This window comes from Puntigrus tetrazona, chromosome 2 (genome assembly GCF_018831695.1).
Source record: "Puntigrus tetrazona isolate hp1 chromosome 2, ASM1883169v1, whole genome shotgun sequence".
Classification (NCBI taxonomy): Eukaryota; Metazoa; Chordata; class Actinopteri; order Cypriniformes; family Cyprinidae; genus Puntigrus; species Puntigrus tetrazona.
This window is the reverse complement of record NC_056700.1, coordinates 14,723,371-14,746,001: the sequence shown is the minus strand read 5'-3', so window position 1 is coordinate 14,746,001 and position 22,631 is coordinate 14,723,371. Positions and strand designations below refer to the sequence as shown.

Below are 22,631 nucleotides of genomic sequence, written 5' to 3'. Positions count from 1 at the left end.
TGTCAAAAATAAATGGACACATGACATGACAGACAACAAGGTATTACTTAAATAGTCTATATAATTGCAGAAATTTGAGATTGTAAAAATCACACATATTATCAATGAGCCGTTTTATTGTGTTCACAGCACATGGTGTCCTCCCAAGTTTGTGCTGTGTTTGGCAATGATTCAGTCAGTCAGGCATTTAAATGCCATATGGCTATAGTTAATCCAAATGGTTGGAGCACTGTAATTATATCTGAGTATAATAAAGAGATTTATAAAGATTTGTTTCTGTCTGTGATTCTTCGTCTTATGCGAAAGATGCATCATTTCCATCTGAAAATGAAATGTTCCTAAAGTCACTGGAAATCACTGCATCCTCTCCTGTAGATGTTAAACCCTAGCAAAAATAACAGTGGAAAAACTCAGAGACAAATTCTTACAACACTGTACGCATAAGTTTATGTTTATAATCTAGAAAAAAAACACTCACACTCATGTTGCAGTCAAAGTGGCTATAAGAAAAGTTACTATCAAGCACGTCGTCGTCAATTATAGATTCCCTGTAGAGAAACAAAATACTATTCAAAAATGCTTTTCATTTTTATCTCATTAAACTGTGTAATGAGCAGTACAAACCTTTTCCTTTTTTTATTCAGCACAAAAAGGACAGCACTAACAGCAAATATCACAAAGAGAGTCACTCCTACTCCAACCCCAATACCTACAGCTAAACAATTCAAATATCAGAAAAAAACACAGTATATGTTGTAGCATCTGACACCTTAATTAATTTATCCAAATACATATGAAAAAAATTACATTTACCAAGTGCCAAATTGGCCAGTAATTTCACCATTAAGTTAATTAGGAACTGTAACAAAATCTTACCATTCAAAAACAAAAAAATATAAGGTTGCAGAAGTTATGATTATAAGAAATGTTTCTCAAGCAGCATATCAGAGTGATTTCTGAAGGATCATGTGACACTGAAGAAATCTTACTGACCTCAAACTTTCGATTGGAAGTGTAAATAGTTCATGCCACAATTATAATATGATATTCTGGCGATGATAAAGGAACATTAACGGCTAGAAATATTTTCAATTCACCCTTCGCTGGCAGTTGTAGCAAAAAGTACACTTGGACCCTGCTCGTGGGATTATGTAAGACTGGAGAGCACTCATATACTTACTATCATTGTGGTGTGGAGGTGGAGAGGTGGGATATGAATCACAAGACCCAGGAATGATGTTAATATCGTCAATAGCTATACTTCCTTTGGGACCTGCTCCCTTCAGGAATTCAAATATAAACTAGGAGAGAGGAGAAAAAAAATTATGTACTGTACAAATATTTTAGCGTTTTGTTTCTTAGAATGCGTCAAGTTGATCCTGTAAAGTCTGCATGATGGAGTTCGGTACCCAGAAAGGCTCTTGGTATGCCACATAGACGTTGCCTCTCCTCCACAAATCTCCCTGATCTCCTGACTCCTGCCATACTATCTGGCCAAACTTATTCCCACTGTTATAGGTGGTCCTGGGAAAGAAACGTCTTCATGAATTGTGATCCATGTATATATTCATAAATGTTTTTGACTATGGTCCTGTACCTGTTATTTTTGTATAGTATGAGCGTCCCAATGTTATATCCATACATATGATACCAGAATGTGAAGCAGTGCCCTCTGCTGTCAGGGGTGAATATTTCACTCAGGATCCTGGCGGTGTTTCCCCAGACTCCCACAGAACTATCCGTATAAAGGTAATAACCTGGAAACATACAAGCATCACTGTCACTGTTATACCTGGCATTTTCATGTGTATTTATATTATAATAAAGATTATATTTTAACAATGGCTCTAATTTTCTAACTATAAAAATCACTTCTTTAGCTTTACCGCCTGCAAGTGGTTGAAAGCATGTTTGTTTAAAATGCAAATTTTGTGTTTTTGAATACCTTTATGGCTGGATTATGGATGGAACAATTGTATAGCAAAACATTTAAAAACAAGTAACAATATCTATAGCATCTCTAACGATTTAAAAACAAAACTGCATGTGTTTTGCAAAAGAACATTGTTTTGGCTGTTTTACTGTGACAATACATTTCTAGATTATAGTCCACAGCCAGAGTAAAATTTCTCTGAGTGCTGATACGAACTAACGCAAGCAATTATGGGTGTATGCACTTCTCACTGAAATCAGTCCCACTGACAGCTCTAAAATATAAAACAGTATATGTTTATCATAGTTTCAAAATATCATATATTTTGGTAAAATAAAGACTTCAATAATATATAAGTATAAATTGAGTATAAAATTAAGTATAGTTTGACACTATGATTGCATCGCTTGAAACAGACCTTAAAGGGATAGTTCACCCAAAAATTCTGTCATTATTTATACACCCTCATAAATAATCCATGTGACATCAGCGATTCAACTGTGAGAGTGTGCAAAGAAAACAAAAGTAACGACTTCATGTAAAATTTTCCTATAGTGTTATTTTGGAGAGTATCACATACATAAACATTGCATGCAATGTACTATATGCAAATATGTTGTTTATATTCAGATCAAAGCATCTTTATTTTGTTTTCTTTGCCTACAAAAAGAATTTTCTCAGATTAGTAAAATTACGGTTGAATAACTGATGTCACATGCATTATTTTAACAATGTCTTTACTATGTTTCTTCAAGGGTCAGACTGCTCCTGGATTTCATCAAAAATATCTTAATTTGCGTTCCACAGATGAATGAAGGTCTTACAGGTTTGGAACGACATGAGTTTAAATAATTAAGGACTGAATTTTCATTTTTGGGTGAACTATCCCTTTAATACCAGGAGTAAACAGTGCCACGGTTTATTTTCTGATTCAAAGAAAACAGAACATATATCTATAATTCCTTCATAAACCAATTCTAAGATTTTAAGGAAGCTCAGTGACCTCACTCAACTCACCTGTGGAAGTGTTGGTGGTGTGATCCACACTGGGTCGTGCGTGGTTTCCAGTCCCTGCCTGGGCTCTGAGCCAGTCAGCATCATCCTCCTCCAACAGATTCATCCAGCTGCAGAAGTTCACCTCAAAGTCACACTGTCCTGAAGCAGTGCAGGAGTAGTTTGAAAACTGAACATCATCAAGTGCTAGGACTCCCTGTTCAGTTTGGCCTGTAATCCCCTCCACCACAATCTGAAAAGACAGCTGTATTAATGAAGACGCTCCTGCAGTTACACGTCAATAAACTCAAGGGTACAGACTGTAGTTTAGAGAACAGATTTGTGGAGTTTGTGATCCGTGACTGCTGTACAAACCAGTGACAGCGACGGCATATAACTTTGTGGCCGTCATTTGCAATAATCTGTGACTGTAAATCTGAAAATACGTGCTGGGTGTTGTAATCAGCGCTGATTTAGGGACTCACCCTGTAGTTTGACCCTGAGACGGATAGAGGAGCCTGTGCAAACCTCCACAGTCCACCGTGTTCTCCAGACTGGGTCACCAGCAGGGGCTGATCTTCGTCTGAGAACTGTTGATACACATTTAGTGTTCCGGTTCCCTGTCCCTTCATGTAATACCACAGCTGAAGACACTTGGCATTGCCTGGAAAAGAGGATTGTTTGTATTTAATTGTTCATTTCACAGTTTATATGAAGAAACGTGGTTCTCTCTTACCTGTTTGAAGCAGAGGAGATGACATTCTAGCAGTATGCCCTTGCACATGGGTAGGCGCACTTTCCATACAAAAGTAGTGTCCACTCGATGTGTTGGTTGTGTGATCAAAACCAGGTCTAGATTTAGAGTTCTCATTATTTCCTGAAACTCGGATCCAATCCAGGTCATCATCAGTCTGCTGTATCCAGCCACAATTCCCCTCTTCAAAGTCACAGACTCCCTCTGAAAAAATCACGAGTTGGTAATATTCATAAACATAAATTTATCAAAATTTAATTATGAGCTGATATTAACATTCTGTTAGATTTAAAAAAATTAAGTTTGATACTGAAAATGGATAGAGATGGATATATACAACATTATGTTACAGCTGTCTGCCAAATGCTTGTGGTGCTCTAGCAAGCATGGAGGAAATTTCAACAGGACAGTGTGAAAAACTACAGACCAAATGCTAAATTATATTATTAATTACCTGTGGGAGCACAGGCACCTTTAGAGACAGATAAATCATCTATAGCAATGTGACCAGACGGCCCTCCGACTGAAGCCTCAATTAATATCTGATGAACCTCTGTCAGTTTCACATGACTCTGAGCCATCTGCCATTCATTCCCCTGAGCTCCCTTCCTTTGCCACATCTACGGTTTAGAGGGGAAACAAATAAAAAATTCTGGTTAGTATAAAACATTAACTATAAAAGTAAAAATGTACTATTTAGAATAAATGCATTTCATACATATAAAATTAGGAAAAAATCCATAAAAATGTCCTGAAAATGTTATTCTTGTCTTACTGGTGTGATGTGGTCGGATGAAATGTCATATATAGACATTTTTAGTGATCCCACTGTTGCTCCAAACATGTGATACCAGAATGTGAAGCAATACCCATCAGGTCCAGTTGGGGGAGAGAGAGGAGACTTCAGATGAGCTGTATACCCTGTACTGCTGTGACCTGAGCTCTTGATGTACAAGTAATACCCTGTAATATAGAAAGAGACACATAATTAAGGCATGTGATGATTGAGCCCATAGTGATATGGTGCACATGGTTCTTGGCTCACCATTTCCACTTGTGTGGTCACCTGGAGGACCTGCATTTGGGGTCTCAGCGGGTCCGCTCCATCTCTCCCAGTCTAGGTCCTCTGCAGCTCCCTGGATCCACCCACACAAGTCCTTCTCAAATGAACATGTGACCAAAGAAAAGTCTGGAGTACAGGAAAATTGAGATACAATCTCATAATGTGGGCTTGGTTCACTCAAAAATGCATGGAATTGGAATTTTGTTATAAAAGGCTTCTTAAGGTTAACCAAAACTATGTTTCTTTGATCAAAAGCACTGTGAAATTGCAATATTGTGAAATATTTTTACAATTGGAAAAGTATTGTTTGAAACTTTTAAATATCTGTGTACAGAAGTAGTCACAATATTTCACTATTCATGACTAATGCCATGGCAAAAACAAAATAACCTTGTGTCACGAAAGATGCAACATCATTATACAGCTCAAATCTGTTTCATATGACTTCTCAGCAGCTTCCTCACCTGGAGGTTGGTAGTCTTTCTCACAGTTGTGGAAAGATATATCATCCAGGGCCGTCGTCTGAGTTGTAGACATAAAATCATCCTGTCCTGAGGTCTGGCTGCTGAAAAGGATCTTAAATGGGACACAGGAAAGATACATCTACATTTGTGCAGAAAACTAGCCTGAATAAGTGTATGAGGCAACATCCTAAAAGATTCATTTCTAAAGATCAGATGATTGCATGTGTACAGAAGGTGCTTTGCGTCCTACACAAATTGACATTGGCATACCCTGTAAGGCTGCTCTTGTTTGCCCAGTGGTAAGTGTTCTGGGACCCACTGAGCTGAAGTGCTGCTGGATCGTGACCAGAGTAGCTTCCTGTCCTCCTCTCCGTTCTGCAGCATCACGCTGAAATTGCCTGCACTTCCTGCACCCATGTGGAAGTGAAACCTAGTGCGCAAGAGATAAACAAGGGAGGACAATTGGGAACAAGGAACTGGATTCAGTGTTGTGTAATGGAAGTGTTTGTTTGTTTCACAAGAATATTTTACTTAACATTTATGAAAAGCTGTCTTGTCAGTAGTTTTGCACATCCTCATTATGAATGAACTCACAGAAGCTGGCAGTATACAGAGCTGATAGGCAAGGATGGGCTCTGAAACACAGCCTCATTCTTAAATGGGTCCATGATATATGGCTGCATGTAGTGCCCTGAGTAGAAGTATAGGGTAAAAAAAGAAAATGAATTGTATTTGTTTTGATATGTAACATTCATGGATTCTATCATTGAGTTACCGGTTCCAGTGGTGTGGTCAGTGGGCAGATCTGTGTTGTTTGAAGCCTTCACCCATTGCCATTTGTTAGAACCTACACTTATATCAGTCCATTGACACTGTCCATTCTCAAAATCACATGGACCTAAAGAGATGCAACAACAATCATACTACTACTACTACTACTAATTAATTTAAAATATATAATAGTTAATATTTAAAGATTTTATTTATATTGCAACAATAATATAATGTAACTATATATATATATATATATATATATATATATATATATATATATATATATATATATATATATATAGTTCTGTGTGATCTTTAGAACATTTCAAATTTATATTGACATTTATATTGCATTTTTTATGAATGAATGAATGAATGAATGAATGACTGAATGAATGAATGAATGACTCACCACATGTTTCTTCATCTTCCCCTAGAGGGCAGTCTAGGACATAATTACACTGAGAACCAGCTGCAACGCATGTTACACCATCTGACCGCCAGCAGTGAAACTTATTCTCCTGAATTTGACAAACCAAGTGTATTAGCAAATACATACAGATTCCACAATGCTTTTTGAAGCAGCAGCAAAAATAACTATGGGACATATTTACACTTACAATTATACTATGGGATGTAATTATACACAAGTCAGAAATATAAAATATATAGTAGTAGTATGTCCTAACCTCACAAGGGTTGACTGTTGGTGAAGCTGGAGGAGAGTCAGTCATTGGTGGTGGTGTTGTTGCTGGTGTCGTCGTTGGTTCAGGTGTGACTGGCAGGTCACTGTTGTCAGGATCGTGAACACATGTCACAGAGAAAGAAAAATCGTCCACTGCTGTCTGTGGCACACGCGCCTCACCCATTTCCACATATTGGAGAACAAGCTGAAAATAAAGTTCAGTCAGGTTGTTTCTTTTACGTGATTACAGTATACTATTTATTTCATGAAATTATGCAAATGACTCGTATACTGTAAAAATCTTACCTTGCTCTTAACTAAGGTAGAAAAGGTGACTTCTGCTCTATGCCAGAGGAAGCTCTGTGTCACAGTCTTGTCCCAAAGTATACGGTCGTCATTTCCATTGCTAAGTGTTCTCAGTATGATGACTAGCTTGGCAGATGTGCTGTTTTCACTATGAGAATAGTGGTAGAACCTCACCTGCAAAAACAATGTACATCAGTACATTTGAAAGAGTCTGTGTTTCATTGTTTGACTGACACATGACTGCGCAGTGACTCACGGTGCAATCACTGCTGGGCAGCAGGGTGCTGGAGATGATCTCAGCTGTCTGGATCTCACCCAGATCATGTGCTGGAGTAATATAATGACCTGGAACATGAAATAAATAAATCTCGCTGACCACAAACCTTTGAACGGCAGTGTACATGCTTAACTTTGAGCAGGGTTTACAATCATTTGTATTTTTGCAGTGCAAATGATTTTATGTGGTAATGTAGGCTATAGATAACAATCACATTATAATCAATCACATTATTTATAGATATGTAATAATTTGAAAGTATTTATAGGATGCAGGTAAAAATAATGACCTTGGATTACATTTAAAAATGTTTTTGTCATGGCTGACAATATTGCTTCAGATATATATAAAAGCCTGATAGCATAGAGAATTTAACCCCTGGGTATTAGTGCACCTGCTGCAGTATTGCGGGTATGATCTCTCGGTGGTCCATTCTTAGGCCAGGCCTGTTCTCCTTTCTGCAAAATCCAGTCAGCTTTCAAGTCACTCTTTTCCCACAAGCACATGCCATACTCGAAACTGCAGCGATGGGTAAAACCCTTCACATCTAGACGTACAAACACCAAGATACAGTACATTTCCTCACACCATGTAACTGTCATGTAGACTTCTAAAGTGCCTTCACAGCTCAAAAAAAAAGACCATGACAGAACTGTATATTTGATAATTTAATCAGACATCACACTCCATCTGCAAAAGGAGTATATTTTATCCTAACCCATCAACAACAACCACACTCATACCACAGAGCTCTTCATCCGTGCCATCGCCGCAGTCATCGCTGTAGTCACACACTCTGCTCAGCTCCACACACACCTTGTTCGAACATGTAAACATTCCCTCTTGACAAGATTCTTGAGGCTCTGAAGAAGAAATAATAAATGATTGACTAATTTCTTGGGCCATTACATGCCGTGGTTAACGTTACAGTTATCTGACTGCTCTAAATCTGATTTATCAGTCAGATTAATCTGAAGTTAATGTGTTTGTAACCTGCCTGGCAGAGTGCAGTTAAAGAATGAGATGTCATCTATAGCTATGTCCCCAAGCTCACTGTAGGTTCTGGTAGCCTCGAATAAGAGAGTGAAAACTTGATGTGTGCGACCCACGCTTAACTCTGCCCGATGCCACTCATCACCCTTATTACCAGACATCCACCACAAGGGCGTCCTTCTTGGGCCCTCCTGGAGGAACACTGTCAGCTCCCCAATGCCTGGCAAAGGTTTATATATTATAGTATTAGTATTACCAGAAATACTGTAAAATCTCAATATATTCTGCTTAAAGACATCTAGTCTTACCCTCTCCAAACATGTGGTAGTAGAATTCAAACAGACACTTATTGCTGGCCTCTTTCATGGCAGGACTCTGTAGAGCAGCGTAGCTGTTCTGCTCACCATGACTAGCTTCCACTGTCATGTACCAGCCTAAAACAAATGCATGAGTTTTTAATTATATGACACAGATAACATTCAGTTTTCACTGTTTTTTAATTTATTCCAGTTCAGCTTGTTGTCTGTCACGATCCAATATCACTGACTCATTAACGCCTTGATGCTATTACAATTGCATTTACAATTAACAATACTTAAATAACTAAAGTTTATTTTCATTTACTTGTTTTGAGTCACCACTGTGTTAAAGAATCCTGGAAAAAAAAATGTTCCACGGTTCTGCAAAAATATTAAGCGGAAAAACGTTTAATAATAAATGTTAGTTGAGCACCATCAGTATATTAGAAAGTTTCTAAATGATTGTGTGACACTGAAGACTGGAGTAATGATGACAGAAATTACACTTTCACATTACAGGAAAAACTGTTATTTTAAAATATATTTCAATAGAAAACGGTTTATTTTATAATATTTTTACCATTTTTTTAATAATATATTTTACCATATTTTATATAATAAATGCATATATATGGTATATATATATATATATATATATATATATATATATATATATATATAATATATATATAAACATACATATACATTTTTTAATGGTACATGAAAAAAGTAATAAAAGATTTATTCTAGGATAGATTTTACCCAGCTCTGTGCCAGTAGTGTGGTCCACCAATGGTCCAGTGTTGGCGGTGGTTGTACCATTCTGATCTCTTTCCCAAATAAACTGCCCAACACTGATATCTTTCCATTCACAGGTCCCTGTCTCGAAGTCACAGCCAAAAAACACTCCACTTTCCACACTGATGTCTGAATAATAATAAAAAAAAAATTAAAAACATTACCTAAATAATGCTTTAATAACACACTAAGTAAATCAGTTTACCTTTACACGGCCCACTTGTCAGTCTAATGTCATCCACTGCGATGTAGCCTTCGCTGCCTGCTTTAGCCTCTATATGAATCTGATAGTCAAGGTTTACAAATGTTACATGTCATGATTACAAATGGATAAAATCTAATGGTAAAAGCTTTCCAAATAATAGATGTATATTTTACACCTGAAAGGGTCTGTCCTCAGTAATAGTGACAGAGACATTTTTCCAGTTGCTCCCAGTGATCTGTGTTTCAAACAACAGTTCTTGCTCTGTTGCACCTGAATCTAATAGCACTCTAAGGATCCCAGGGTCACTACCAATAGAAAAGTGCACCATAAAAACAGCATTAATCACATCTGACAGTTCAACAGTAGAAGAGAGGGTGTCTTTAGTTAAAGCAGAGAGATAAGAAAGCAAGAGCGGACCTTCCATTCATATGGTACCAAAACTCAAAACATAAGTCACTGGTTGGCTGGATCTTTTCTGAGATCAGCACAGAATTACTTTTTTGGCCTTGCGTGTTCCTCTGAGATGGGCTTAAAAGAAACTTGCCTGAAAGAACAACAGGAAAATCAATGATCAGCATGTGTTGCATTTAATCAGCTGTCCTGATTCATTATTTCACTTGTGGAAAATGATGAAAACATAATAGATAAAAAAATGAACTCTCACCTTCTGCAGTGTGAGTAGTGTAATCGACTGAAGGACCTCTGTAGTGTCCGTCTGCATGAATCCAGTCACGTCCATCTGTGACACCATTAGCAAAATTCACCCACGTACATTTTCCTGACTCAAAATCACAACTTCCTCTTAGAGAACATGCTCCAGTTTTAACTGAGACATCATCCAGAAGAACAAATGACTCAGAGTTTGCGCTGAGCTCTGCTCTAAATGCCACCTGTGTGTGAATGCAAAATAATGAATAAATGCAGAAAAAACACCTTACTATAAGCAAATAGTTCAGACCAGTTCTTTTATTAAAACAATTTGGTTCAATAAATTCACAAATTGCTACTTGGGTAGGGTGAATTTCAAAAGGATCAATGAAAAGCAACTTAATTTTAATTTCTGGGTGAATAATCCCATTAAATTTTAACACTTTCTCACTCATAGCTATTGTATAGCTTTAAATTGTGTACATGTGTTTTTTCCCCAGAAAACAAAGCCATACTAGTGAAAATATGAGGATGAGTAAATAATGACATAATTTTAATGTTTACAGGCCAAATACATATTAGAAAATTAAAAAAAACTCACTCTGAATTCAGAGGGAGATGACACAGTGACTTCTGCCACCTCCCAACTATCAGAAGATGCTCCAGAAAGAGACCAGAGAGATGGACCCAACTCCCCATTCAGATGAACATGTACTGACAGAGAATCACCTGAGTCTGCAGACAGCCAATACCTACACACAGACAAAACATCTTACTTGACATTCTGTAACTGATTGTTAAGGCTGAGACAGATCTTAGGAATGTGCCAATTCTGTCCCAGAATGGAGAGATTATTATAATACCAGAACTGCACACAGGACTCTGTAGATGGGCTATACTCTGGTGTTAGAAGATTTGAGACCTCTGGCTTCTCAAGTTTGGCTCCAAGTGCAGCCATTGAATGGCCTGTCATGTGACATAAATACATGACGTGTCATTAAATGACCAAAAAAAAAAAACCTTTTACAAAAAAACACATGTTGTACTCACCAAATTCAGTTCTGTATGTGTGGTCTGCATGGCCTCTGCTGCCATTCACATGGACCCAGATAGAGCTGTCAGTCACATCGGACTCAAAGCCACAAAACGAGGGAGATTCAAATCCACACGGGTCTGTGGGAGAGATATCACACAGGGGGATTCTAACTGCTGTCTTTTAATGTCTGATAATTAGATAAGATGCTTTGACTCACTATGCTCCACACAAGCTCCTTCAGTCACTCTGAGGTCATCGATGGCTATAAAGCCACTGCCTCCTGCTGCTCTGCTCACTGAGAACTTAATCTGCACAAGGGGATAATAATACTCTACTTGTTGGTCAATATGTTTAATTGTGGATTGAGATTTCAGGGGCAGCTCTTACTCTGTCAACATCTGCAGTACTAATGGAAACTTGTGCGTTCAGCCACTCAGAGATCTGGGAGCCACTTCTTGTCCATGCGATGGTTTCCATTGTTTTCTGAAACCAGCAGAAAACAACTTTTCAACAATATGACTAATTAGAAAATAAGTTTTATATAGCTAATATACAGTACACACACACACACACACACACACACACACATATATATATATATATATATATATATATATATATATATATATATATATATATATATATATATATATATATATATATATATATATAATCACACAACAAGGAGAGCTCAAACAAAAACCCCGGAGGGTGGAAGACAGCCCACATCATCCAGGGACCTAAGGTACTCAGGGTGGATTTCACCGGGGTGAACTCCAACACATGGCAGCTAAGCTGGGGGGCTATGAGCAAGCCCACACCAGCCCACCGGGGGCAACACCAGAGTAATGGAAGGGCCAGCCCCCTTCGAGGAGATGGGTTCTAGAGCCCAATCTGCCCGTAGAGGTGATCTCTAGTTGGTACCTCTAAACCTCCCGCACTCAGGCCCCCCAATGTCCTTAGAGCCAGATTCTGTGTCCCTTTGGCAAATAGTTATTTTTACTGTTTTAAGTAATATTAGTATGTTGTGACATTTTGCTAAAAAATTATAAATACTGTGTCTGCAAGAGAATATAAAACTACCTATTATAAAGGAATATTATATACTGCTATGTATAGTATACTGCTTTGCAATGATGTATTTACATTAAAATACTCAGTATGTCTTAGTTCTACATATAATATATTCTACATTATAATTTTCATGCAATTATTCAGTTTCATTTCAAAACAGTATCCATCATCCAAACAAGCTTAAGATTCACAAGCAATGACAGCAAGGAGACATTCAGTGTTGAATTTACCGTCTTGACAAGCAGATTTAAGTTTCCAAGAGAGGCTCCTAACATGTAGTACCAGAATCCAATACAAACGTCAGTGCTCTGAATTATCATTGGTGTTGAAATGACAGCTGCCTCACTGCTTTCACATTCTTCAGACATATTTACAATAAGATAAAACCCTGCAAGAGAAAATATGAAGATGTATGACAAAAAAAGAACATACAGACTGATCTGCTCTGCATACTAAATGATGAAAAATGAATCCTACCATTGTTGTTTTTTAAGGTGTGGTCATATAAAGGTCCTAGCAATGGTTCATTCGCCTGTGATCCCATCTGATGGGTCCAGTCAAATCCATCATCTGTCTCCTGGACCCAGCCACATAGTCCTACAAGCAAACATCTGGAATATTTAGCAAACTCGTATATTAGTAAACATCAATGTTTTGCTTATTCGTCTCGTACCCTCCTGAAAGTTGCAGTCCATTGAGGATGCAGGTGGAGAGGTGGGCTCAGTTGTGGGTGCAGGTGTTGTTGGAGTAAGATCAGAGCAGCGTGTGTTTCTCCTGATATAGATGTCATCTAAAGCAATGACTCCAGTGTCTAAGTGTCGACGCCCGGTTTCAAACACAATCTGCAAGAATTAAAGTTTAAGCCAACTACTGTCAAGTATGTGAATTTGTGACATACTTTTGTGTATCAGCCTCTGACCTGGTGTCGTTCAGATGATTTGTAGTCTACAGTTAGATGGTGCCAAACATTCTCCTGATTGCCAGTTTGATTCCACAGAGGGTGTAATGAACCAGACTCATTTACATAAACTGCTAGTTTAAGCTTTTCTACAACAACAAAAAATGTACGATATTATATTGCATAGTCATAGAATAAAACTATGCCTATGAAAAAAAAAGTGTTTTGATTTTGATGAGTGATTTTTTAAATTTACTACCACTTTATATTAGGTGGCCTTACATAGTAGTATGTACTTCAAAAAATGAGTGTACATATTACGTTCATATTCTAGTTCATTATACTAAAAGATTAACTTAAATGTAAGTACATAGTGGTTAAGGCCACTTAATATAAAATTGGACCAATCTTTTTGTTGTAATTATGACATGCTTGTTTTCAAACTTTATTTTCTGACTTTTAGATGTTTCAACATATATATTCACTTTAATAGAAAAAAGGTATTGAGATGGAATAAAAATACATTTTAGTTTGCAACTTGATTGTTTGTGTGTGATTTACTTATTTAGCATTTTACTTTGGATTAGGGTTAAATTATAACCCTAGGGCCTGAGATGCTTAGTTGAAAACCACTGCTTTATATTATTTTATAAACGCTTAATTCTATCTTCCAATAATTGGGAACAGCAAAGACTGGAAGTAAACTGCTGTAGCCAAAGAATTTGTGTTTTTGCAGAACAATATTGTCATTTTATCAGGAGCTTAAAGTCCCTAATATTACCCTATAAGTCTAAAAGCCACTTTACACTCCCTACAAAGATGCTTACCGCTGCCCCACATATACATGTGGTACCAGAACTCCAAACAACCTTGAGATTCAGGCTCCATCACCTCACTCTGAAGATGAGCAATCTGATCTGCTATGGCCCTTGAGTCAAAAGCCATGTAGTGTCCTGCATAGAAGAGAATCAGTGGATGTCAGAACATAGTTGCAGCCATTAAAGGGCTCTTAGACCTGAAAAAAGCAGCTGGTTTACGATTATGGCACTACAAACATTACAACCCTTTGGCACCCTTTACTTTCCGGTGCCTCACATGAGTCTTTGAGTGTGATTCATAGAGTAAATGACATAAAATGAGCATTATCCTTATACATACAGCATTAAATAAGAGCTGATATTTACCTATGGCGGTGTTGGTGCTGTGGTCAACGTCGGGAGCAAATGAAGAAGCACTGGTTCCAGAGGTCCAGCTCCAGTCAACACTGGAGATATTGACATGAGTATTCAACCATCCACACATGTCCATCTCAAAATCACAAAACCCTGAAGAAAGTAACGAGCACTGCTTTATTTAGATTGCATAACAGACACATTGTTGTCAAGTGCTTTCTGAGCTTAAAAGATGTTAATTAATTACTTTACTGCTTCAAGATCAGAAGCAATGTAATAATGTTGTGATCATGAAAGTAGACTTACCATTAGGTGGGCAAGGGTCATTTATGATTGTTAGGTCATCGACAGCAATATCATGCTTCTGATCATCTCCAACCACTGCTTCAAATACGATCTGTAATCCCAGCAGAAAACCAGAGGCTGAGACGTGACAAGATTGCATGAATGAAAGTTACACATTTGTTTGTGTGCAGAATTCAAGAGGTCAGAGTTGATCTGATTAGCTTTAGCGCTTGCTGGTAGAGGCTATATAACTACACCTTTCTATTGACGGGCATTTAAAAATACAGTATGCATTCTGGCAGTGCAGAAGTGGCCTGAAGAAAAAACTGCAGTGATTTTTAACATTGCTTGACAGATTTATTGGCCAATAAACATTATTGGCCAACGAGTACTTCCCACCAAATTATTGTATGACCTTGATCTTTAATGGTGCCAGTTAATATTTTGTACTACATTGCTCATATATCATACTGTGCTTTTGGCTCTACTTTAGAGATATTAACAGGATGGCTATATAAGGGTATGCGCAGATACCTTTCATTCTTATATTAAATGTGTTGTTAAAAGCAAGCATTTTTATTATGCCAACTACAATAGGTCAAAACTGTCCAGTGATAGCATTTAATTCCCATTTTATCAAAATATGTCAAATTACAAAAGGAGTAATTAATCCTGTTTTACAAAAAAATAGTTAAATTAAATAATTAAACAAAGTGTTTTTCCACATGACCATTTGAATACTACACACATCATGTTGTAACCACCCAAATATTGCACACTTTCACTCATACTATGAATTAATCACATATGCCTGCTTGTAAAGCAATGAAACCTAGAATCAGTAGCTGAAAATGTTTGTTTTTAGTATTAAAATAATTATTATTATTAAAAAATTATTAATTGCACCTTTAATCTCATCAACTCGCACCTTATATGGGCTGTGAGGACTTATGATCGTTGCTCTGCCGTGCCTCCAGTGTTCTCCTTGATCTCCACTTGCACTCCACACAGGTATTTGAGATCTGGCACTTTGTAGCTTTTGGACATAAATGCTAAGAGAACCCACATCCTTTCCACTCATGTGGTACCAGAACATCAAACACTCTCCATCCTCAGAGGTGGGATGATCGACATCCATCAGTATGCTGCTTCTGCTTCCTTTGGGATACTTCCACAGCTGTGCACTCAGGTAAAAGCCTGTGGATAAAAACAACATGAATTATTATCATTATTATACCATGCTGGGTCACATTTTATATTAGGTGGTCTTAACAACTAGGCACTTACATCAAAAATTAAATGTACAATGTACTTATTGTGTTTACATTGCATTGCAAACACTTTTGCTGCTATTGAGGTGGGATACGGTTAAGGTTAGGGACTGGTTTGGTGGTTTGGATAAGTTTAAGGGTGTGTCAAGGTGTAAGGCATTTATAAATGTACTGTAAGTACAAAAATTAATTACAGAATTAATTAATTACAGATTTTTTTTTTAATACAAGTACAATATAAAAACATGTATGTACACACTAAGTGCATTATAACAAATTATTCATTTAAATGTAAGTACATAGTAGTTAAGGCCACCTAATAAAATGTGGGACTTTATGCTGTAACTAAGGTGGATATTCTGACCCTTATTGGTTTCTAAAGTATGGTCCACTGATGGGCTGGGAGTGCCAATGGCCAGTTCTCCACTGGTTCGGATCCAGGTAAATTCAGTTGTAGGGTCGGGCTTCAGACCACATAGAGAGCTTTGGAAGGTGCATTCCCGCTCAGCTGGACAGGACCCATTTATACTGCTGGACACCTTAACATCATCTATGGCAATGTAGCCATCAGCGCCTTCCAGGGTGCCCTCAAATATAAACTATTGGATGCAATGGATAAGAACACATACATATAAATCTATTCAGGTATAGTGTGTGTGATTCAGTACCTGAATGGGTTCTTCAAAGTCTGCAAAACTTAGGTCCACAAAATGCCACTTGTTGCCTTGAGTTCCTGTCCTCATCCATATAAGCGTTTGTTTTCCATTAGCTTTTTTGGTGATGAACCTGAGAGAGCCTTCGACAGTCACAGAAACCAAGGATTATTATAAATATGCACTTGTACTTTTCTTAAACAGAAATACTTGTTTGGCTAGTTTTGTACACATATAGAATAAACAAAAGCTATCTTTTTGACCAACTTTGACCAATGACGGATTTAGTTTTGTGAAGATTATGTGTTGATTAATAAATTGGCATGGACCTTTTTTTGTGTTAAATGTGTAAAGGATTTGTGGTCAGTATGTCATCATTACTAAATGTATGCATATTATGCTTATTAGTCTAATAAGTACCATAAACATGAAATCAATTTTTACCCTATGTATTTTCATGTACATGTTTCTATGTTTCTGGTATAATTGTGAATCATTTGTTGGATTCTCTTACACAATACAGGCAATTGCTGATTAATTCAAATCGATTCTAACTCTATACTTCTTTCATCAAAGAGCATGATGAGAGATGTCATCAAAACTCACCAATGCTTCCACCGTAGATTAGATACCAGAAGCTGACACATTTGGCCTGCTGTGGAAAGCTGATTAATCTGGCTGTTTTAGGTGGTTTGGAGGACCTTTGTGGTGCTATGTACATAAAATAGCCTGCATGAAATAAAAAAGAAATATTTGTTTACTTTAAAGTGAGATTATTTCTCTCAGAGAGTAACTATTTTACAAATATTGTTAAAATTTTTTTAAAAAAAAGGCAATGTATATATATATATATATATATATATATATATATATATATATATATATATATATATATATATATATATATATATAACCTTATAACCTTTAAAATTTCAACTTGAAATCTTTAAACCAATAAAAAAGGTTTTTTGCAAAGTCTATCATGCTAAGATTACAGGTTTACAGAAACATACAGTTTATCAGGCAAATGTATTTAATTCAGTGCAAAACAGTACAATAATTTAAAAAGTTTACTGTTGAAATGTGTGCTTTGTGAGGTGAGTAATTGTTTAATTAGAGATATCTTGAAAAGATGATGATTTGTCAAAAATATTAGGCAGGACAACTGTTTTACTGTTTATGACCAAAAAATTAGCAATTAAATTGCTTTAATGAGCATTTGATGCTTCTTTCAAAGTCTGTATATATATTAAATATTATATGAATATCTACCAGAACCAGTGGTGTGGTCATGTGTAGGTCCCTGATAATCAAAAGGAGGGTTCTGTGCATCTTCTCTTTTCCATTTGAGGTCAGCTGTCTGGTCATGATACCAGGAACAGGCGTCTTTCTCGAAGTCACAGCTGAGCTGGTCTGAACCTGCAGGAATGTCTCCATCGGCACAGTCTGTCAGTATAATGTCATCCAGCATTATATCCTGTCTTCCAATGAATACAGGATTCACAGAAAATTCAAGCTGTGTTTTTGAAATCGAATAAAAAATTATTAACAAGTGAAAAACAGCATATGCAAATAAACTTGTTTTTAGAATATCCAAAAAATCTGAAGCAAATCATGATTAGGATGACACTGCATACAGTGCATTACCTTTGAGCCCAGAGGAAGATTACCAATTAACAAAGCAGCATTTTCCCAACCATCAGTCTGGCCCTTTTTAATTGACCATAACTCTACACTTGAAGTGTTGCGGACCAAACTTAGAGACAAGCAGGAGGAGATACTTGCAGGATCATGAAGATGATACCAAAAGCTGAAATATCAAGTCACAAAGCTGTACTCTCATTATTAAGCATAAATAAATAAATCTGAAAATCTGACTTAAGAATTATGAAAATACTACTACTACTACTACTACTACTACTACTAAAAATAATAATTTTATGTTTAGAAGTTTACAGAGATAAGCAAACAGTAAAAACTTTGACTTAAAACAAACTGTTTGTGTTGCTTATGCACCTTATTTTGCATCCGAGTGAAGTGGCCCTGGGAAGTGTGTACTCCAATTTTGCTTTTGAAAAAATACTTGGATTATCGCCTTCTACATGCATAACTCCACCTATAAATAATACAAAAGTCTTAATATAAAAATCACATAATATCAAATCGAGTCCAATGATTGTCCTAGTCCAAAGGCCTACCCCAAGGTGATCCTGTGGTATGGTCCACACCGGGGATAGCACTAATGTTTGCCATCTCCCGATGCCATTTAAACTCATCTGAACTGGAGTCATTCCATCCGCATGCATGCTCCTCAAAATCACAAGAGCCTGTGAGGAAGGATATTTCTTATACTGTAAATTTAGCATTGCATTGTGAAGCTAAAATGTTCTGTTTATTTGCATGTAACACCACAAAAGAATGATACAGTTATACAGTTTTATAGTTTTCATATTACTACATGGCAAAGAATATGTGTGTGTGTGTGTGATCAGAATGAGAAGATATAATCTGATGTGATAAGAATAAGGATAATAGATATAATACAGTAACTACCACAGAACTCTTCATCTGATCCATCTGCACAGTGTGGAGAATCAATACATTGGCACTGTCCATCAGGACAGGAGGCCAAGCCCATTGGAACTGAAAACAGAAAAAAAGAGAAAATTGTGCATTTTTAAAATTATTTAGTGGTAAAGTGTCATATAAATAGCACGCACACATAAACATTTAGAAGCACTCATTATTTATTATTACAAAATTATTATAAAGAAGTCATCAGAAGCATAAAATGACTTATGCAGCAACCTTTGCCCTGATAACATTTGCACTTGGCATTTCTTAATCTAAACACTATGCTACTTGGGATACCACAAGCACTTTATTTTCTGTCCTACAGTCTCTAGTCTGATTCAGTTCATTGAGATACTTTAAAAGACAAATTAAAACACAAATTCAAAAAGGCACATCAAAATGTTTGACTGGAACCACACATTAGTATGCAAAATAATCATTATAGAACATGGAAGGTTCTGATGACCTTCCTGACCTTTCAGAGGAAAATAAAAAACCTATCTACGTTATAGATAAAAATCAATATAAAATGAAAGCATCTGGCCTTACCAAGCAGCAGTAGAAATAGTCTTCTCATTTTGAAGAGAACATGGATGAAGAGGTTCTCAATAAGTTACTGCTCCTCCAAATGTCTCTTGTGGAGCCAGTGGAACAAGACTAGAGATCATTCCTTATCTAGATCATTTGTAATCATTTGTAATGGGATGCTTATCAGTGTATTTTAAAGTTCAGTGGACCCAACAACCTCAAATATAAATTTTCACCTGCCTGCTTTTTATTACTTCCTGAAGCCAGATAAAAAAGCATATTGTACAGCAGTATTACAGTCAGTAGTAATGGTATGCTAACAGCTGTTAAAAATAAGTCTTTATTGTTTCCTTTGATTCCTTTGAGTTGTTGAGAATAATACTTATAATACTGAGTAATGTATGCTATTGATATATATATATATATATATATATATATATATATATCATTTGTTAAAATGGTAATAAAAGCCTCTCTGAGATTATATAACTTTGAATTCTGCTGTAGTCCATGATATGATGGTTTACTGCACCCTTTTTATTAGTTAGTTATATCATAATTACATCAATGGTCTTGACTTGGAAAGAATAGTGTGCTTAAAGTTTAAAAGGTATTAAGGTTTAAGGATTAAGTAGCTCTAAATAAACTAAATACAAGTAAAAACACTTAAAACAGGTGCAAAAATATGCACTGGTTTGGGCCCTTGCAAAGCACAACCATGATTTCAACACACACTATAAAGGTGTTGAGCAAGATACTAGATAATCGGAAGTCTCACTTCAATAACGTGTCTGGAAGGAAACTATTTCCAAGAAAGGAATCTTTAAACATAACCAGTTGCAACCTTTGACCGGTCCTTGTCACATTAAAAGGCACAGCTGATGTGACTCCAACAGATAGCTTTTTTCTGTCATATACAGTGCCTTGCAAAAGTATTTCTCGTTTTGCTGCTGCCTTACGTTAACCTGCTTTTTGCACATCAGTCTGGTCGGATGGGGGCAAATGTACATTTTAAGCGTCTGGTATCTTTCAAACATGATACATGGAATTAAAATTTATCAGACCAGAAAATCTTGTTCCTCCCAGTCTAATTCTAAGTGTGTTTTCATATGTGTTCACTGAGGAGAGGATTGAGTTTGGCCACACTGTCATAAAGCCCTGATCATTGCTAAAGTGATGCGTGTCTTTCTCCAGTATCTCCACATATGATTCTGAAGCTCAGATAGAGTGACCATCGGGTTACTTGTTTAACCAAAGCCCTTCTACATCAATTACCCAGTTTGGCCAAGAGGACAACTCCAGGAAGAGTCCTGGTTGTTTTTACATTTCTTTCATTAACAGAGATTATAGGCTTCTGTGAACCTTTAATGCATCTGAACTCTTCCCCAGATGTGTGGCTTGATGCAAACCTGTTTCTGAGCTCTGCGAGCAGTTCTTTTGACCTCAGGGCTTGGTTTTTACTCTGATATGTATTATCATCTTTTTTTAAGACATGTACATTCAATATAAAATGCTCGTGAGCTAAATTTCAGCTGTCCCAGAAAAGAGTTTGAATAATTATGCAATGGAATCGTTTAAGATTTTTATTTTTAATAAACTTGCAAAGATGTAAAAATTTATCAAATTTTTTTTTGCTGTGACATTATGATGTATGATGTAAATTGATGTGGGAAAAAGATTATTTAAAGCAGATAAGGCAGCAACATTTAATGGGTATGAATACTTTCTCAGGGCACTGTATATACAAAGCACAAGGGGAAAAAGAGGAAACCCATGACCACTAGTGGTGGCTCGGGAAAATTCTCAAATTGTCATCACTGTCAAATGTACCACAGCTGGTTTGCACAAAAATATTATAGAAGGGAACATAAAGGCAGTTGATAAACTAAGTAAGCTATTGTATAGGGGAAGTTGATGTACTGCTGTGGAATGTTATTCTCATTAAAAAAACATAATTCTTGTTATACATGCAATTTTATGTACATATTAATGAAGAGCAAATAGAATATATAAATAAATAATAATTTAAAAAAATGAGAAAGATGAAATAGGTAACATAAAATAGTTAAAATATATATATATATATATATATATATATATATATATATATATATATATATATATATATATATATATATATATATATATATATATATATATATATATATATATATATATACATGCTTCCTTAATAATATGTAACTTACTCAGATTCTGGAATCCAATTCAGTTGCAGAGTTTGAATTTCTCTTTTAAAGCCTATTTTTGTAATTTTCATAATAAATGAAGCAACCGTGAGGTCAGACTACCCGTAGACACTACTCTTTTTGACATTGTGCAATACATTTAACCGCCACACACAGATCATCAATGCCAGGCAGGCAGGTTCCCCACTTCTCTTACTCACTGTCCTCTGAGTGTCCCCACCCTGCAAACTCAGCACAGAGGACAGAAAAACAGATGGGGTTTGGAATCACTGTGGGAAGCAAGAGACGGAAATGAATGATTATGTAACTGCACGGGGAAAAAAGGAAGTGAAATTTGCTTTTCTTCATCAACCTTCCTTATACTTCACGAGTCAACTCCACAAATCCAAACACACAGAACCACAAAGGCTGACTATCAGTTTGGCCTGTGAGGGGATTCCTCTGATACTTAGAAAACCATTTCAAAGAACTGTAAACCTTCATCTAAAACACAAAAATAAAACTATATTATTTTGATAGTCATATTTTCTTTTTGTTGTTTTATAAGTGCATATAAAACCGTTGCCATGAAGATTGAAATTCTAGTTGGGCTTTGGGATGTGCTCAGCTTCTCAAATCCTCTGCAAGCAGAGAGCTGATGAGGCATGCCAATCAAACCTGCCTTCAAGAATACATGTACTGCATCCTGTGCAACTTGTGTCAAGGTAAAATCATTGCAGTGACCATGATGACCTTGTTTCT

The 22,631-nt window shown here is 36.4% G+C and overlaps 1 protein-coding gene across 2 annotated transcripts; it reads right to left on the bottom strand.

The window, feature by feature from the left end:
* Nucleotides 1–43: 43 nt before the first annotated feature.
* Nucleotides 44–19,842, bottom strand: si:ch211-106h4.4 (MAM and LDL-receptor class A domain-containing protein 2). 2 transcript variants are annotated; one of them, XM_043256644.1, is made up of 51 exons: nucleotides 19,705–19,842; nucleotides 19,135–19,224; nucleotides 18,780–18,908; nucleotides 18,598–18,697; nucleotides 18,229–18,391; nucleotides 17,854–18,097; nucleotides 17,188–17,310; nucleotides 16,597–16,724; nucleotides 16,293–16,527; nucleotides 15,586–15,854; nucleotides 14,679–14,769; nucleotides 14,385–14,525; nucleotides 14,028–14,153; nucleotides 13,222–13,349; nucleotides 12,976–13,144; nucleotides 12,780–12,899; nucleotides 12,533–12,690; nucleotides 11,616–11,711; nucleotides 11,446–11,536; nucleotides 11,243–11,365; nucleotides 11,056–11,158; nucleotides 10,794–10,944; nucleotides 10,209–10,434; nucleotides 9,962–10,088; nucleotides 9,720–9,849; nucleotides 9,545–9,623; nucleotides 9,304–9,468; nucleotides 8,551–8,676; nucleotides 8,247–8,462; nucleotides 7,993–8,112; nucleotides 7,644–7,796; nucleotides 7,229–7,317; nucleotides 6,973–7,146; nucleotides 6,671–6,871; nucleotides 6,394–6,502; nucleotides 5,983–6,105; nucleotides 5,802–5,898; nucleotides 5,478–5,637; nucleotides 5,208–5,319; nucleotides 4,726–4,869; nucleotides 4,456–4,643; nucleotides 4,135–4,300; nucleotides 3,663–3,884; nucleotides 3,412–3,590; nucleotides 2,951–3,179; nucleotides 1,598–1,757; nucleotides 1,410–1,524; nucleotides 1,181–1,301; nucleotides 625–715; nucleotides 479–548; nucleotides 44–385 (listed from the first exon to the last, which is right to left on the bottom strand). In XM_043256644.1, the coding sequence occupies exons 1-51, from the start codon at nucleotides 19,730–19,732 to the stop codon at nucleotides 296–298; spliced, it is 7,188 nt and encodes a 2,395-aa protein (XP_043112579.1). In that variant the 5' UTR covers nucleotides 19,733–19,842; the 3' UTR covers nucleotides 44–295. The 2 variants fall into 2 exon arrangements, with proteins under 2 accessions (XP_043112579.1, XP_043112588.1); XM_043256653.1 differs by having other exon boundaries at nucleotides 17,854–18,058.
* Nucleotides 19,843–22,631: the final 2,789 nt, after the last annotated feature.

Coding starts and splice junctions, on each gene's coding strand:
- si:ch211-106h4.4 (XM_043256644.1), bottom strand. CDS start 19,732: ATGAGAAGACTATTTCTACTGCTGCTTG. Junction 7,147..7,228: donor TGCCCAGCAGTGATTGCACC/GTGAGTCACTGC, acceptor TTGTTTTTGCAG/GTGAGGTTCTACCACTATTC. Junction 1,758..2,950: donor CACCACCAACACTTCCACAG/GTGAGTTGAGTG, acceptor GTATGTTTCCAG/GTTATTACCTTTATACGGAT.